At 40.9% G+C, this 14,935-nt stretch overlaps 1 protein-coding gene across 13 annotated transcripts in view; it reads right to left on the bottom strand.

The window, feature by feature from the left end:
• ELMO1 (engulfment and cell motility 1) overlaps positions 1–14,935 on the bottom strand; it is a 304,941-nt gene that overhangs the window by 107,573 nt on the left and 182,433 nt on the right. The window contains exon 1 of one of the 13 annotated variants that reach the window (XM_083826077.1): positions 1,297–1,375. The exons of 11 other annotated variants lie outside the window; for them this stretch is intronic. In XM_083826077.1, coding sequence (XP_083682203.1) covers positions 1,297–1,318 — 22 coding nt within the window. In that variant the 5' untranslated portion in view covers positions 1,319–1,375. Of the gene's footprint in view, positions 1–182; positions 1,232–1,296; positions 1,376–14,935 lie in introns of those variants that run through there. One more of the 13 variants, XM_083826078.1, reaches the window with a different exon arrangement.

Here is a 14,935-nt window from a genome sequence, read left to right as displayed (position 1 = left end):
GGATCTTTAAAACTCTGTCATGACTTGCAGTGCCACCTCAGAAGGTTTCACATTTATGCTCTTAAAAAAAAAAAAAGTTTAGTTGACTAAGGCCTTTATCATATACTTTATCCTTAAATCTCTTAGCTTCATCTTTAACTTCTGCATCAGTACTCTTTTGGTCTTTTTCAGCAGTCATTCACCTGTCCATACAGCAGCATCTTCCCTTCCTTCAGGATCAAACAGCCACAGCTTAGGTAAGCTTCATTCTCTTCAAGAATGGCAGAAGTATTCAGCTCTCAGATAAAACACCCTTTTTCTTGAAGCTGCATCACTGCCTGATATTTACCTTCTCTCAGTGGAACTGGAGAAATTAGAATGAAGACTTCCTGCAAGAGGATGTGAATGGAGCAGGCAGGCTGACTCTTTGCATGAGCTACAACCTCATGGTCTTGGTACCTCTTTCTAGCCACAACCCCTCCCTTTCAGCACGTTTAGTTACCCCTGCCATGTTAGTACCTGCTGCTATAGAAACCCAAGTTCTGCTTACAGTCATCTGAAGCTCCCAAGAAACAGGGTTTCTGATCTTTCCCAAGATGAAGTATCCCAATTGCAAAGCAAAACTCTGAAGCTTAATTGTAAATTTGAGGCTTAATTTTAACACCAGATTTACTAAGATCTAATCAATTCCTCAGCTATGTAGTGAGGGTGAGAGTTAATTTTGGAGCATAGGTTTCATTCTAATCAAATAATCTCTATTTACTTCAAAGGATGTGCAGTCAACAGGGAATTAGTCGAAGCAGAGACCTATATTTATAAGGTAGGGCTCAATCCCTTTAAAAGAACAAAATGCCTCAGGCATGATTTTCAGAGCACCTTCAGCTTCCATTCATTCAGCTGAAGCTGCAAGGGCTCAGCACTTCCAATAAACAGGCCTTCAGCCTGTAATAATGTTAGAGACACAACAGAACAGATTCTCAGAGGGCACTTGTCTTTAAGTCATGAAATACTATAATGATGAGAAGAAATAAAATAACGCCAAGCTGAAGAATGCAGCCAGTACCTTCACTGTATAAATCACAGCACGAAACAAGGCAATAACCTCGACACACACTGGCCTTTCTGATCCTCCTCAGAGCCAGAGCTTATCTCTGCTTCTACTCATAAAAATCAATAAATCAAAATTAATGGAAAAGCTAGGGATTCTCTGAAACTTGATTATCAGTTCTAACTCATGTTCCTTACGATAATCAGCTCCAAACTGTATCTACTATGCTGACTACTCTGCATGCAGAATCAGAGGTGCTAGCCCCCTACCTTTTGTATAACTAGACAACATATTGTGGCTTGTCTTTTCAGTCCAAAAAGGAAAGAGTAGAAAATTGCTGGTATTGATATACATGGAGATAGTTAGGCCTGTTAAAAAAATACAGGATCAATGTGTTAAAGCACAAAACAAATGCTAAGAAAAATTCAAAAACAAATGATAAACAGCTTCTTCAAAATTCCCACTAGCATCCAGATAGAAGAGAAAAAAAATCCATATTTGACTTAAAAGGCTGCTTCTTGTTTGTCTTTAAAATTGTAGTCCAAATAATCCAATTCAACAGAAACCTCACAAATGAAGCACATCAGCAATATTTATATTATAGTATATCTATAGGCTGCAACTCAGACCAGGCCTACATTCTTTTGTGTTTAAATATCTAATGAAAGATAACCCTTGACTCAATACTTTCTTTCTCCTTTGTACAAGCAAGATGAAGATGAAGAAAAAGGCAATACTATGTTATTAGTGGTTTCTAGGCCAGAGTTAAGACCAGGTAACAACTTGTGGTGTTAACCTGCTACCTCCAGCCCCAAGTCAGCATCTCCACTGCCAGAGTATCACCTCTCTCTAAAAAGTGGGCAAATTTAAAGGTTTCCGAATTTTACTGATTAAAAACTTCTTCGATTTGTTTCACTAACTTCCAATTTGACTAACTGTAAACAGCTATCCGGTGTTAGAATGATTTGGAGACCTTTCACAATAGAGCTGCATAAAAAATTTCTGGCCTGAAGCCTGGCACTCTCTAACCTTCATTTTCACAGGCAAAAACTTTCCACATTTGGGAGCAACACAGAAACATACACAGGGTTGCAGCATAGGGACACAAATCATCATGATTATTTAATAACTTCATCAAGTTTTAATTACGTCTCTGTGAGATCACCTTTGAAAGGCAAGTCAGAGAAGAAAAGTCTGGCCTACATAAATCAGGTGAAGATCTTGTTGATTTTCCTTTCTTGGCACAATTCTCAGAACCATAGATCAATGTGCCACCTATCGGGATTTAAGTAGTCCTTCAAGCTTCTAGCTGATCTATAGCTGTGACTTTGAGGAAGAAGCTTAGTTCATTTCTCATCAGATATTGCACTGGCCAAAAAATAAAGATAAAAAAAATTTAAAAAGCGAATTTCTACCTGAGACTTTATGTGGTCCTTTCAGTGTATATTTTTAGTATCTATCCAAAACAGTTGTGTCTGTCCGTTCATTTCCTAAATTATGAGAAATACATTCAAGCGTCCCTGACTGTTCAAATGGTAAATGAATTTGATATGTTGTGTTGTCCCCTCTGCAGATGAGTAGGAAACAACAGGGGAAAAAAATGAGAAAGAAGAGTTATACCTTCATTTTTTACCTCTTGTCTGAATGCTTCTTCCCATGAGAAACAACATCATCAGAGCCGAATTTCTTTCAGGTGTGTTGAGAACAGTTGGGTATTTGCATATTTGCAAAAGCCTGTCTTGGAAGGGCACAGATTACATTATGATGTTTCAATAACTGTTTGACTTGAAGTACAGCAGAGATTTAAATTTCAAAGTTGCTTTGGTGAACTGAATACAGACAATAGGGATTTCTGCATGCAGAACAGATTCCAGGAAATGCCAAGTGCACCAGACAGACACCAGGCGGGTGCATCACCTCCTCACAGCCCAAACCAGTATGAACCAAAGGCTACCAGTTCAACAGAAGCTGGTGGCAATGCTGCACCTATAGCTGGAACTGACACCTTTTCTACTTAAACACACAGATTGGGGGATACAGTACTGATTCCATCTTTCCCTGTACCTTAAGAAATGAACTGTGTGTAGATATTCATAAAAATGTTCCACTTGGAAAGGGAAAAATAATCTGAATAGATTTTTTTTTCTCTTTAGATTTATTTTGCACAATACTTGGAAGTAATAGAAAGGTAATCCTCTCCCCACCAAGCTACCATAACAGACAGAGACACACTAATACACCCCTCTAGGCAAGGTACTGCCCTTGATCTTAAAAAACCTCTGCTTTCCTCCTGACTCTGTTAAACCACTATGTTGATACTAGACACTCATTCTCCACACCTTTAAAGTGACGTATGGTTATTCTGATTGAATGCAAGAAATGAAGAAGGTTATCCTGGAATGCAAGTGAAATAATAAATAACAGTCTTTATCATGAAGAGGAACATTAGAAATTTGGAAAACGGCCAACACATTCTTTTCAAAATCTATTCATGATGCCAGGGGGGACAAGTTGGGAGCAATTTAAATGGTCATTTTCCAGGAAGCAGGACTCTTAAAGGCTTCTGATCTCTTTTAAAGAGATAATGCAAAAGCATCTCAATAACACCTGGCAAACACTCATAAGATGCTCAGCCTCTGCATTTGCCAAGACTCTAAAAGTTGACACCCAGAGTTTTTCTTCAGGTTGCAAAATCTTGACTTCACTGCATTACAGAAGAAAAACTGCCGATACTCTGGTGCACTAAATAAAAATACCATTTCACGGGCCGAACGCGTTATTTTTTTAGTAGGATAGAATGCAGTAGGAATAGATTTGCAAGTCTACAAGTTTATGCTCAAATTAAATAAAAATCCTAAAAAATTATAAGTAAACTCTAACATTTTAGCTTGCGTTCTGCTACTATATGTGAAGACAAGGATCCTAGAAATCCTTGCAAATCCTTGGCCATGAAACAACTGTATGACATAACAAACAGTCAGACCCTTGAACACAAGAGCTATGCTCACATCTTACACTCAGCTCACATTCCTACTAAGAATGGAGGGACAGCAAAAGTTACACTGCCATATTTTAGCCAGCAATTAAAGTACATGCTTCCATTAAGTTTTCTAGAAATAATTCCTTGATTAATAATTATGCAACACAGGCAGAAAAAGGTTTAATGCTTTGTAAAATTCCACAGCCTAGTTCCTCTGCAATCCGTGCAATTAGTTCCCCTGCAGATTGACATTTCAGTGGCTTTTCCACTCCTCTGTAAATTTAAGGCTTCGAGCCATCATACTGGGATTGTGCATCAAACACATTTTACTAATCACAAATGAAAAACCTTGTCATGGATGTCAGCTACGCACAACTGGTCTACAAAACATAAGAACATATTTTCCATAGTAGATAATGAAAGTGATAACATTGCTGTGTATTCTCAAATATTTCGAGAGCAGGCAGAGAGCTTGAATCAATCAAATTATTCAGTCAGCCATATAAATATGGTCACCTGGCATTAATGCTGTCACATGTAAAGGGACAGACAGACCCTGTGGTGAGGAGTAAGCTCTGCACTGGGGGTGGTATTAACAGATACTGCATACCAAGAAAGACATCAAGAAAAAAAATCCTGAAATTGCCTCCATCAGCATGGCTTTGAGATGAGGGAATCAGTGACACAGAGCCTTTGGAAAGTGGTTTGCAAAGCTCCAGTGAGAGGGGGGCTCCAAAACACCTCTCTGTCTGAAAGGTACCTGGAATCTGTGTGATCGAGTCTCCACATGGATCTGTCTCTTCTATTGCAGAGCTGCTGCTGAATTCTGGGTGAGTCATTTATCCCCTCTGTTGTTTTCCCCGCTCTCACAGAATGGAGATGATAATATTTGATTGGGGAGGAGGGGGGTGGCAGAATGAGCCACTGCAGTTTCTGAAGTGCAGCAAGATCCACAAATGAATGGTGCAATACGGACCTTGGAAATATCATCTCCACTTGGCATGGCCTCCTCTGGGATTATTATTTGCCAATAACAGAAGACAACCAAAGAGCAACTAATTCTCACTAGCTCTCTCAGGAGAAGGAACACTGTAATTTCTGCTTCTCCCTGAAGATGAGATAAAGTAAAAATAACTACTGCCATGACCATTTTTATATACGCAATCAAAAATTCTCTCAGTAACACATACAGTACGTAAGAAAAAGTGCACCTAATGCTGCAGAAATACTGCAATTGCCAAGTTATCTACACCATTGATCCCTGTAGTCTGCTGGCAATAATTTGAGCAAAAACCTTTAGCTACCCTTCTGTCATGTGATAGGGAAACAGCGGACTTTAAGGCAAAGAAAGTCACTAACAATGGCAGTGCAATAAAGTGGTAATATTGCTGTCAATTGTGTAATTGTCTTTCCTAGGGAACAGTGCTGTTTAGAAGGACTGATTATTATTCGAACAAAAGCCGTTGGTCTTTTTTACTTTGAATTGCGAGGGTAAGATACAAGCACCCAGGTTTCAAGACACAGTAAAATAATACAAAGAGCTAAGCTGCATTTGTTAAACTTCGAACCTACATGAATTATTTGAGAATTTTGTTCTGCTTGCATTGAAACTAGAAGGGGATAAGAAGCTCACTGGACCAAGGAACTGTGCAAGATGTGCCACAAGTTTCCCCAGGGGTGGGTGTGTGTCTGTGAAAATGTCATCCCAGAATTCCTGAGAAGGGTATCAGGAACCAATCCAGATCCCTTTTTCAAGTGAAAATTAAGAATTCGATTTGCTTCTCATTTCCATTTGCTACAAAAGAGGATCCTACACAGCTGGTTACCATGATAACCTCCGTCCAAGAGAGGATGGGAACCAATGTAGGCATGCTCAAGAAGCCTAAAATTCTCTAGGCATTTGCAGCACCATCGTAGTATACACATCATTATTTGGGAAAGTGACAAGTTGATCACATAAAGCAGGGCAAAAATGCTCACATTTTAACAAGGTAAATAGCATTTTGAGAGCAGCAAAATTATCTAGAAATACATCTAACAGCTTACCTTACCTAACCATATACTGACTTGGAAGAGGAAGGATGTGAAATTGCTAACATGCAGCAAAAAACACCAGCTCAAACTCCTCATAGAGATATAAGGCAACAGCATCTCTCTGAACCAATGAGATTTCTCACTAGGAGAGCTATAGAGAGAAGCCGGAAGAAAAGTACTTACAAAAGGCTTCCTATGGTCTCTTAGCTTTCCTTTTTCTAGGCTGAGAGTAATTTCACTAGGCAATGAAAAATGAGGATTCCAAAAAACCTCAAGCCTGATGAGACAGGCATGACTAGGATGTTTACAGCACATGTAAACTCAAGTGCTTCACTAACTTACTCAGATTTACTCTGAAAGTGATTGCTGCTGTATGAGAAACATGCCTCCTCTCCCCACGATATCATTAATGAAAAGAGACACTATTTAAAAATTCCCCTTTCTCATTGTCCCAAATAAAAGCAGTGGAAAAAGAATCCTAACTACCGCAGCACGAGTCAATAAAGCCCCACACTTATTACTACCAACAGATCCAGCACTTGAGAGCCAGCATTTTTGCTACGTCCATAAAGAGGCGGCTGAGGAACAAAATCCAGACAGATTCACCCTTCCACATCCAGAGCTGATGATGAACAACAGAAAGAAACCCATGCAGCCAGCAATGTCCACACAACATGCTGACTTTATAAAAGTAATTCCTTTTGCAACTATCAGTCAATACAGAGACTTCACTGCACCTTGCCTACTTACAAAGGACCCGAAGACCAAACATTGTGGTTCAGAAATGTAAACAGAAAATCAAAAGTTACTAAAAAGGTTCCTATGCACAACAAGGAAATGAAAAAGATCGCAGAGAATCAGTGTCGTGCTGATAAGAGTTCCCCATTTCTTTCCAAAGAAGCCTATTTTTATTTGTGATAAAACAGGTGTTAGATATGAATAACTCTAAACTGCCTCTACAATGTGTCACAGCACTTTGCTGGCCAAACAGGAAAGTACTCGGCTTCCCTCTTCACTCCTCCACTACTTCCAGTATAAAAAAGCAGTGATCAATAGCGGTAAGAAAACATGGCTTTGAAACCTGGTGGATAAATTGGAGTATCGTCGTCAGAGGTGAGAAAGCACTTCATTCAAATTTGTCATGCACTTCTAGGAGAAAGCTCTATGACAGTTGAAATGGTATAAAAACCAAGGGCTTGTGCTCATCATACCCAAAAAAAACCAACATCTTCTGTGAAAAAAGAGACACAGATGTGCAAGCACAGATCTGCAATTATGTTCCAGCATATTTACAGTATCCCTGAATAACAATATAAAAGCATGTTAACCAATTAACACAATAACTTTACTTAGGGACTATGAAATGTTTATGGTCACTTCTGGTAAAAAATACAGATTGAAAAGCAATTACGCTTATCAAGCAGAATCTACAAAAGAGTATTTAACAAGTAGGCATAGCATGCAAAAATTTCTTACATGGGCTAACACCGCTGCTTTGTCAGATTCCTGACACCCTGCAAAGCACACAACGGCTACATGAAAGCTTAAAAAAATAATAATAATAAAAAAAACTTTTCTGACAATTCCTAAGCCTACGGACTGTCTACCTGAAGAACAACGAACACAGGTAGAGGCATTTACAGAAGGCCAGCCAAGCTCCAACCTATCCAGGGAAATACCTGATCACATCTGTTACACGTTGACACCCTAGTCCCTTCCCTGTAACAGCCTTTTTCTCCTAAATCTTCAGAGAAACTGGCCTCATCCGTATCTCCAGACAAATCAAGAAGAATGACAGCAACAACGGGGGAGGCAGATATTCTCAGTGTTCATAAAGAGCGGCATAAAGGCAGCCAATTACACTGTGTAACCACTCATTTTAGCCCTGCAATACCCATTGGCAAAATTTATTCCTAAATGCTATGCTCTGGCACGTTTTCTGTTAACTGTTCCATCACCACAAACCCAGATCACTGAGGGCTGGAGTCAGAAGTTTCCAGATGCAGAAGAAGTGGGCACCTGTCCTACTTTCGCTTGTGTATCTCCTCCATGTCCCCCTGAGCAGTACACCAGTGGATTGCCTTTCATGGCAGGATTGCTGACTTGTCACTTCTTACTCTGACTGTTCGAGAGAGCACCAACTTGTTGCTTCTCCTCCGTAAAGGATTCTTGCTAAAATGCACACTTACCTCTAACTACCCATTTTCTTTATTTTGGAAGCTACAGAGACTGTACTATAGGTTATAGCTCATGTCTCTCCAAAGACCTTCTCTGAGATACTTCATCAAGAAGATACTCTAGTTACCATCTGAAATACAAACCATGCTGTTCGATTCACAAGAGAGGAGCTGTCACTGAAAATTAATTCTGCTTTAAATAGGCTGGCTAGGGCTCCATCTGTAAGCAAAACTTGAAGGAGCCTGGGAAAACCTTCAGAAAAACACTGCAAATGGTAACCTGAGAAGAGTACAGATTTTTTATTATTATTTATTTTATGTCCCTTCTTGCTGTCTAAGCAGCTCACGTTCCTCTTTTCCTCCTACAGGCCTCCTCATTAAAATCAAATGTTTAAAATGACAACACAAAGAAAGATGTGGTCATTGTGAAAGACAACTAGTTGGAAAAACACTTTTTTTCCCCTTTACTCGATCTTACAAGTGAGCAACAGCAGGAGAACCGCAAGGAAGAAAAACAAATGAGCAGATGGAGAAGGCAACAAACAAGAAGGCAAGCCAGGAAGGAAGAGAAGACTTTTTCCTGGTACCCAGTCATTCCGTCATTCCTCCATAAAGAAAGAAAGGTTACAACTGAATTCCCGTGCAGAGCTGGCACAGGCCAGCCGCAAGCCCTCTGCACTCACTGTCAGAGGTGTCAGTACACGTGTTATGCCTCCTTTGGTGCACTTTCGTGACAGTCTGTTAGGCTGCCTTCAATGCCACCCTGGTGGGGTTTGAGGCTGACTGCCTGATACCTCTGCCTAGTCAGTCAGGCGAGCTACCAAAGTGCAAAAGCTGGAGGAGGCAAAATGATCAGTTATCTAGAAAACAAGGAAAAAGCTAAACTTAGGCTAGCTCCTCTGCCATCTCAGAAAAGGCAATAAAAACACTCTGAATTCAACTGCTTGTTTTGAATCAAGACTGGCTATACTCAAAATGCCAAACAAGGTAACAGAATGAGAAACAGGGAAAGATGACATCAGTATCAGTACAAAAAATGATTGCCTGTGATTAAGGTGAGGGAAGTGCACTGTATCACACATCCTAGAGAAACAGCAGCTCATCTTTCATGTCAGATCTAGTTCTGAACTGTGCTGAAACTATATTGCTTGCTCAAGTACCAGGAAATGCACCCCTACTAGCTCTCCTTCACTTCTTTATAACTATGTGCAGTACCACCACTACTGCTCCAGCTCCATTTAGGACAAATTACCTTAGCAGTGCTCTCTTTCCTTCTGCATCCCTACAAACTGTGTACCTCCCTTAAAATATAATGATGGTTGGACTTGATCTTGAAAGTCTTTTCCAACCTAAATGATTTTATGACTCTCTATATAATTACACATATATGCAGGAAATTCCCAAGTAACATTTTTTCCCCTTTGTGAAAGTGAATCATGGAAAAGAAGAAAACAACCACTGTATACGCATTTGCACAGGAAAATCCCATGCAATCTACTGCAGGCTGGTGGCACCCTAACAGAGCTAAGCAACGCTGCAATAATCTTGTGATCTAGTGGTGGCACTGTGTGTATTTTCAAGGAAGTCAGAGAAGGCTAGTAGGGGTACATCTCCTGGTCTATAGTCCATCTGCTATTTCATTCTCAATCGATCTGCTGCGGGCAACCAGCAGTGCTAAGTGAGGCAGCGACGATCTAGTGATCTGTAGGGAACTGCAAACCTTGCTTCTCCCCGTGAACTCAGTCACTGTTGGAAGCCAGTTGGTCTTGGTGAGGTGAAGGTCATTAACTCACTGTGAAAAATGCATCTTAGGTATATAGCCACAACTGCCTAAATTGTTTTCTCCCCCTACAAACTGTCTTAATCTGTAAATTATGCTTTTAACTATCTGGACTATATTCCCAAAGTCAGCCTAGCAGAACAAAAATAAAACTGCTGAACCGTACTCTTGTAACGCAGACCAAACTGAGTAATTACTACTCACAAAATAGATGTAACAGTCACATGATAGGGCGCAAGCTGCCCAGGAGACATTGAACCTCACTGCTTGTTAGTGCATTTATTAGAGATCATTACCACAATGCGCTGCATAGGTGTCAAGCATCTTCAAATGGCTTTGTGAACATCAGTCTCTGGAAGGACATTAGTTAACATTAATCTTCAGATGTCACATTTAACCTCTGGAGAGGCATGCGCAAAATCAAGTTAATTAGACCACAGGCTTAGCAACAAGAGAAGCTATTTATAAAGCACATTTCCAAGTGGCACATTCAGTTCATAAGCTACTCTAATGGAGTTTTACACTTCACCCACTAATACGAACATGGCCATTTGATACCACGGCTGTAAGATAGGCAAAACTACTGTCATCAAAAGGTATGTTTCAGATATGTTTAATTAGGCTGTAAATCAACCCACTGTATTTTATTGCTCTTCTTTATAGGCTGAAAAATAAAATCGGCATTTCAGTCACACTAGGGTAAAAAAAAAAAGTTAAAAGTGTATTTTAGTCTGGGAAATATCTCTTTTGCTTAAATGTATTTTGAAGAGCACAAACATATTAGAAATTATTCCTGTTCTATATCCTGAGGCATTAACACTGAATATTAACAGACATAACTCATTATAACCCCAAACCTTTACGTTACAAAGAAGCTTAGAGAATCCCCTAGTTCAGGAAAAAATGAAGCAGTGTGGGTTTTCTTCACATTATGCTTGGTGTAAAAAGCCCTTGAGTATAAATGAAGTGAATGTGGGGAAGACTGGGAAAGAGGCCCAGAAAATGCATTAAGACTTGCAGAGGTCACATCCTTGTAAACCATCAGAATTAGTTTAATAAGGAGGAAATTTGGTCTAAGCCAGAACATCCTTGGTGTTAATAACTACACAGTATTCCCTTGTAGCTTGTTGCACTACTTATCCAGTCTCAAGCTTTGTTGTTGTCATTGTTGATATACATTTTCTCTTTTGTATTGTAAATCCATTATTTGCTTTGTCCTTGCTGACTAGAAGAACAGAATAAAGTAATTTTTACATCATGCCTTGAAGTTTCTGAAGACAGTTATATCTTTTCTATCACTTTATTCCACCCTGACCATGAGTAATTGTCTTAATTTTTCCTTGAGGGTCTTATTTTCCCAAGTGTATTATTACTCACCCCAGAAATATGTCTGTATGTATGAGGATCACAGAACTGTGACTTACAAATTTGAAAATAATGATTTCTCAGAACCAAGAAAATGCAGGCAAAAACCTTCAGCTGAGATTTCTCTGTCGGACTATGGCTGTTTTTGAAAAAGAAACTAAGCTAAGCTGTTTAGAAATTCTCTCCTATTACTCCCATTGCAGACACTTGGCAATTTCAGGCAAAAAAAAATGAAAATCATCTCAGACAAGACTTCTCTTTGCTTCTACATTCCAGTTTAAAATTAGTTCTCAAAATTTAGGATTATTGCTTGGCTGGTTTTTTACAAAGCATTATCCCAGTCATGTCTCAAGAGACAGTACATAAGAGCCAAGTGTACTAGTCTTGCTTTTGTTAAAATAAACTGGTTCATAACACAAGCTAAACAATATCAATTCGTTCCAAAAAACATTGTTAAACCCTCAGAAAGTATTCTTCAAATCTCCCTTGAATGAATCTGATCAGGTCTTACATCTGTATAAGTTATTTGCATCTATTTAAAAATTGTGCAATAATACATCTGGAAAAGGAAAGAGTTGGCCAGCCTGCTGTGAAAAGTTACTGAAGTAACATTACCAAAGAAACCAACAAGAAACAATTGAGATTTCAAATGCTTTTGGGGAGAAATAGTTAAATGTCTTCATCACCAATAGGACAGATTAGAAACGTTGGTTTCAAAACCACTAAGGCAAACGAAACATCAGACTGACTTTATGAGAAAAACAAAACATCAATCCCCTCCCCCATTTCAACCTGAGAATACCAGTAGAAACTTCTCTTATGGTCAATTAAAATTCAGCAGCAAGAAATTTTCCCCAGCAAGAAATTGACCAGAGTCTAAATTGAAACTATTCTGAATCTTTGTTGTCGTTTTTTGCAAACTGAATCTCAACCTGCTTCAATACTCAGAAACTTCTGCTGAGTGCAATCTGGCACAGAACTGCGAGGTGCACTGCCATTAGCAGCTCAGAGTAACAACTCCACTGAAAATGGAAACCCCAGCCTTCAGCTGGGACACGTTGAGCAAGAGGAACTAAAATCCACTCAGTGCAAGTTTTTCTGCTCCTGCCAGAGGTAACCATCAGCCAAAGAGCTCCTCATGGGTACTGGCAGGTCATAGCGCTGATTTCTGTGCTCCCACAAAGTGCTATGTTTTTTTTATTACAAAAAATTACCTGCAAGCTGTATTTGTTCTGGTAACCTCAGTGGCACGTCTCACTGCATGTATCTGCCCCTCTGGCAGGGCAAACATACTTATTAAGAAGGGAAAAAGAGGGCTTCACTGGTCTTTTCTTATGAGTTTCCATCTCTTGCTTGCCAAACGTAGCGTTAGGACCATTCCTGTTCTCACTGCCATAGCTCAGTTCTCTGGGTCTTCCATCCCATCAGGCAGAGCTGGGAGCTGGCAAGAAGTGGGGCTCAGTGGGACAACACTAAAGGTGCCTTGGCTCTAGCAGAGAAGGTGGCACCACAGGTAGCACCTCTCCCACCACCACAGCCCCTGCAAGACACTGACTAGCCCCATGTTCAGAGCAGCCTGTGCTAAAACTGAAGCAGAATAACTTCAGTGAGCAGACGAACTCAAACTGGAACTGATTCAAAATAGACTCAACTGATTTCTCCTTACATTAGGAATATATATTTATCATTTATTTTAGAGAAGCCCAGGGCCCCTCCAAACAATGCTAGGGATTTCACTTATCTTGAGTAGATTTGCTAGGAAGTTAAAGCTTCTCTTGCCTGAAAGACGTGAAGGAAATTCCTTTGAAAGTAAACTCAGCACAGTCAAGCTTTTTAAGATGTAATATCAAACTATCAGAGCTTTTCAACAATACAAGTTGGAGCACAGCTCAAGCTGCTTCAGCGCACACCCAGCCCAAGCAGCATCACTGCCTGAGCAGATGAGGCTTCTGTCACCTCCCAAAAGCACCCTATTCAGGGTATCAAACCACCCAGGTGATACACAGGTCCTGATACACAGGTCCCTGTGCTCAACACAGGGGGACGGAACGGCTAACCTCCAACTCACAAAGTCCTTCCCCTCTGCCCTACACAGGGCCTTGCAAGCAGGGGCAGATTTTTAATAAATTTGTTGTGTGAGAATGTTTTGAGAATAGGAAAGCAAACACAGTGTTACACCTGAAAAAAAAAATGAGGGGGGAGATGTGAAGCTGAAACTGGTTTTTTTGTCAGGGCTATTCTTAATAACAGGCAAAGCTTTGGAACAAATTTTGAGGGAAAGTAAATAAAAGAATGCTGAGGTGAACAGAGACTGTAATAAATATTGCACAGGTCTAGCAAGAAGAGATCAAGTCTGACTCATCTAATATCCTTTGACAAAATAACTATTGTTTCTCATGAGTAAAATGTGGTGGACTTTATCTGTAGTGCAGACAGATTAGTTCTCCTGCACCTGACTTGCTTTAAAAATATATTTTGATATAACACTGTGCCTGACAGAAAATCATTAGTTCATCTGGAGAAAATGGGATTTCATGCAAGAACTGGTGAGGTGGATGACATGCTGGCCAAATCTGGAAATGACAAAAAGAAAAGAAGAGTTACAAGCTAAGAGTAGTACTACAGGAATTTCTCTGATGTTAGTCTTGGACTCTTTAAGCATGCTTTCATTAAAGACACTGGCACAAAATGTAGGTGTACCTCCACAAAATTTGCTGGATCCCAAAGCAGGATGCCCTGCTGATGGTATCCTAAGGGAAGATGTAGTGGGTTTACGTGGCAAGGTTTTGGTAGCAGAGGACCATAAGGGTGGCTTCTATGAGAAGAATCTAGAAGCTGCCCCATGTCAGATAAGGGCCCCACTGCTGACCAGAGCCAAGCCAAGAAGCGATGTTGTTTGCGCCTCTGTGAGAGCATATTTAAGACAGGGGAAAAAACAAAAACAAAAACAACAACAACAAAAAAAACCTGTGGCCCCACAGCAGCTCGGAGAGAGAGAGAGGAGTGAGAAACAGCATTGTAGGCGCCACGGTCAGTGCAGAAGGGCAGGAGGTGCTCCAGGTGCTGGAGCAGAAGTCCTCTGCGGCCTGTGGTGAGGACCATGGTGAAGCAGGCTGTCCCCCTGCAGCCCATGGGTCCCACGTGGAGCAGATCTCCACGCTGCAGCCCGTGGAGGAGCCCCTGGTGGAGCAGGTGGAGGTGGCCTGGAGGAGGCTGCGGCCCATGGAGAGCCCCCGCAGGAGCAGGCCCCGGGGTGGAGAGGAGCCCATGCAGGAGCAGGGGGTCTGGGGGGATCTGCCACCCGTGGGGGACCTGTGGTGGAGCAGTTTGCTCCTGGGGGATGGGCCCCGTGGTACTGAGCCATGTGGGAGCAGTTCTTGAAGAGCTGCTGCCTGTGGACAGCCCCCGCAGGATTAGTTCAGGAAGGACGGCATCCTGTGGGAGGGACCCCATGGCGCAGGGGAAGAGAGTGACTGTGGAGCAGCAGAGACAAAGTACCATAGACTGACCACAACCTCCATTCCCCCGTTCCCCTGTGCCGCTCGGGGGGAGGAGGTGGAAGAGGGCAGATG

Source organism: Anser anser (assembly GCF_964211835.1).
Source record: "Anser anser genome assembly, chromosome: 2".
Lineage (NCBI taxonomy): Eukaryota > Metazoa > Chordata > Aves > Anseriformes > Anatidae > Anser > Anser anser.
Note: the sequence above shows the minus strand (reverse complement) of the source record. Positions and strands in the feature narration are given on the sequence as shown.